General features: G+C 44.9%; 1 protein-coding gene across 1 annotated transcript; it reads right to left on the bottom strand.

Annotated features, from left to right (window-relative positions):
* Window positions 1-122: 122 nt before the first annotated feature.
* On the bottom strand, window positions 123-1625 carry LOC122085792 (fasciclin-like arabinogalactan protein 8). The gene has a single exon (XM_042654374.1). It carries the CDS (start codon window positions 1487-1489, stop codon window positions 218-220), a length of 1272 nt encoding a protein of 423 aa, XP_042510308.1. The 5' UTR covers window positions 1490-1625; the 3' UTR covers window positions 123-217.
* Window positions 1626-2775: the final 1150 nt, after the last annotated feature.

Genomic DNA, 2775 nt, shown 5'->3' with positions numbered 1-2775 from the left:
AAAAAAAAAAAAAAATTGGCGCAGAGCAGCAGAGTCCATCCTTTTCCCTGTATACAAACAAATGCTTTTCACTCTCTCTCTCTCTCTCTCTCTCTCTCACATCTCACTCGCTACTCAAATCGTACAAGTAAACTGAGTACATAAATAAATCCCAGAAATCATAATGGAAAAAACACAGAAATAGAAATTAAAAAAAAAAACTGAAAAAAATGATTTCTCATGACAGCAATGCCCGAGTGACGAAAGCTGCAGATACTGTAGCTACTGTTTTCCACAATGCGGGAGCTCTCAAGTCCACAGCTCCAGATCCTGCAGTACTCTTCGCCGCCTCAGCCACAGGAGCTTCTGCAGGGGCACCTTCGGGTGCCAATGGCGGTGCGGGTGGTGACTTTATCGATGGCCCCGGGGCTTCGATAACTACCGGAGCTGGGCTCGGGGACACCGCTGGAGATGGGGAAGAAACCGGCTCCGGCCCTGGCCCTGGTGCCGGAGAAGGCGACTTACCAAATAGCTCGCTCGGGAGGAGAATATTGTCGACAGTGAAAATGCAAACCGGAGTGTTGTCGATGACCGTATCAGCAACCCTTGAGGAATCAACACCGGTGTCCAAGGTGACGGAATCTCCGGCGGTTTTCACTGTAAGGTCGTACTTACCTGCGCCGTTGGTTGCGAGAGTGCTAATCGGAGCCTTGGCGGTCTTCAAAGTCCCGATGGGTGTGTAGCCAGCCAATGCATGGTACTGAAGTAAGGTTACCAACTCGGCATTCGTTAGCTTACTGAGGTCCGGTGCACCAGGTGCTTTGAACGCCTCATCCGACGGCGCAAACACCGTCAAACCCTTAGCCATCTCTGACTGGTAGACCTTGAGCACTCCAGAGGTTTGGATGAGCGAAGCAAAAGTTTTGCAGCCATGCTTCTCGAGCAAGGCAGTGACATTGACGTCGGAGGCGGAGGGAGGAGGAGCCGTCAGGATCCCAGGAGCTATGATCGGGGCACTGATCTCCAGGACTGAGATGTTGTAAGGGATCTGCTTAACGCTCTTGGTATAGGTGGAATCCAGCTTGGATCCGGTTGCGGCAGAGCCGAAACCGACTTTGCCGCCCTTGAGGTCGGTAATGTTGACGAAGCCGAGGTTACCAGGGGCATTGCCGGTGGTCTGGTAAAGAGTGGTGGTGAGGGTTGTGCCCTTGGAGATATCATGGAGCTTGGAGGTATCGTAGTAGTCGAGAAGGACTAGAAGGCTGAGAGCGTTCTTGATGACGGAGAGTGGATGATTGCCTGCGAGGGAGGACATGGCAGCATTGGGGAGAACGAGACAGGTGATGGTTTGGCGACTGTTGACTTCATCGGCGAGCTTCGTTTGGGTGAGGTAGCTGTTGAAGAGGCTGTACTCCGGCATACCAGAGAGCATATCGGTGATGTTGTGAGCAACTGAGAGGGAGACTGATACGATGAGGAGAAGAAAGAGGAGGAGGGAAGAAGCACCCATGGTTGGCTTCCCCAATTGCAGAGGAAGAACCCTAGGGAGCTCGGGAGTGGTGGCGAAGTGAAGAGAGAAGTACAGAATTGAGAAGAGTTGAGACTTGAAAGGATAAATAGGACGGTCGGAGACCTGTGTTGGTGTTGGAGACTTGGAGTTGCTGACTTGTGCTGATACTTTGGTGGGGTAGGGTTTAGGGAACCAGGGTTAAGAACCTAACCATGGTTAGTGGTTGTTATGACATGGCCCATGAGATACACTCATACACCCATGCTGGCATTCTGCATGTCCCCCATGGGAAAGTAAGGTGGGCATCCTCAAAACAGCTGGAAATTTTGAGTGCTTAAGGACGGCATATTTTCTCTTCTTTTTCTTTAATGCCTTTGGATGTCCTTTGACCCTTTCTTCTTTGTTTCTCCTCGATGTGGGTCCCAAAACGTTACATGTGTGTGTCGGAGAGTAGGGTTTAGCATTCGGTATTGGATACGGTATTGGTCTCGCCTGATAATCGATAGCAATCCAGATTGCCCGTATAAGATGGATTTGCCCAAGGTTTCAATTAAAATCTTTTTTTTTATTATTATTTTATATCAATCCACCGATATGAGTTGGCCAGAAAATCAGTATCGATCTATTGATACAATCAGGCTAATTCCGTCTATCCAATACTTCTTTGATCCATGTTGGAGAGTGGAGTAAGAATAACCAAGCATTATCTAAAATAAATAAACTTATTTAAGAAAAAAAAAGGGTAAATCAATTTGATCTATACCAAATCGGCCAATACCAATATGATTGATAGATCTTTGTTTCAGCGTGAGCGACGAAGAACTTGAGAAAGATGAAAATTAGAGAACTTGAAAAGTGAATGGGTTGAATTCACTATCCCACTAAAGTTGATGTTGAAGCGACATATCTGAAATTATATGAACCTCTGGAGCCAGTGAAGGCTTGAATATCTATCGTTAAAATATATATATATATATATATATATATCTTAAGAGAAAATGTTGGGTATACCGCCAATATCATGTATGTTAGCACCCATTGTGTCTATCTCTCTCTTCATTTTTTCTGAAATGATCCTCATATTTTTCCTGAATGATACTTCATCATGTGTTCCTATTGGTACTATCCACTAGTATACTTGATATCGACGGCATACATATCCCTCTCCCATATCTGAAATTATATTGATGCCCTTATTTTTATTAAATTTATGATGAATTAATAAAAATATTTTAATAATATAAAACTATTATTTAATTATATTATTATAATTGAACCTAAAGGTT

Source organism: Macadamia integrifolia, chromosome 8 (assembly GCF_013358625.1).
Source record: "Macadamia integrifolia cultivar HAES 741 chromosome 8, SCU_Mint_v3, whole genome shotgun sequence".
NCBI lineage: Eukaryota > Viridiplantae > Streptophyta > Magnoliopsida > Proteales > Proteaceae > Macadamia > Macadamia integrifolia.
The sequence above is the reverse complement of the archived record's forward strand: the minus strand, read 5'-3'. Positions and strand labels throughout refer to the sequence as shown.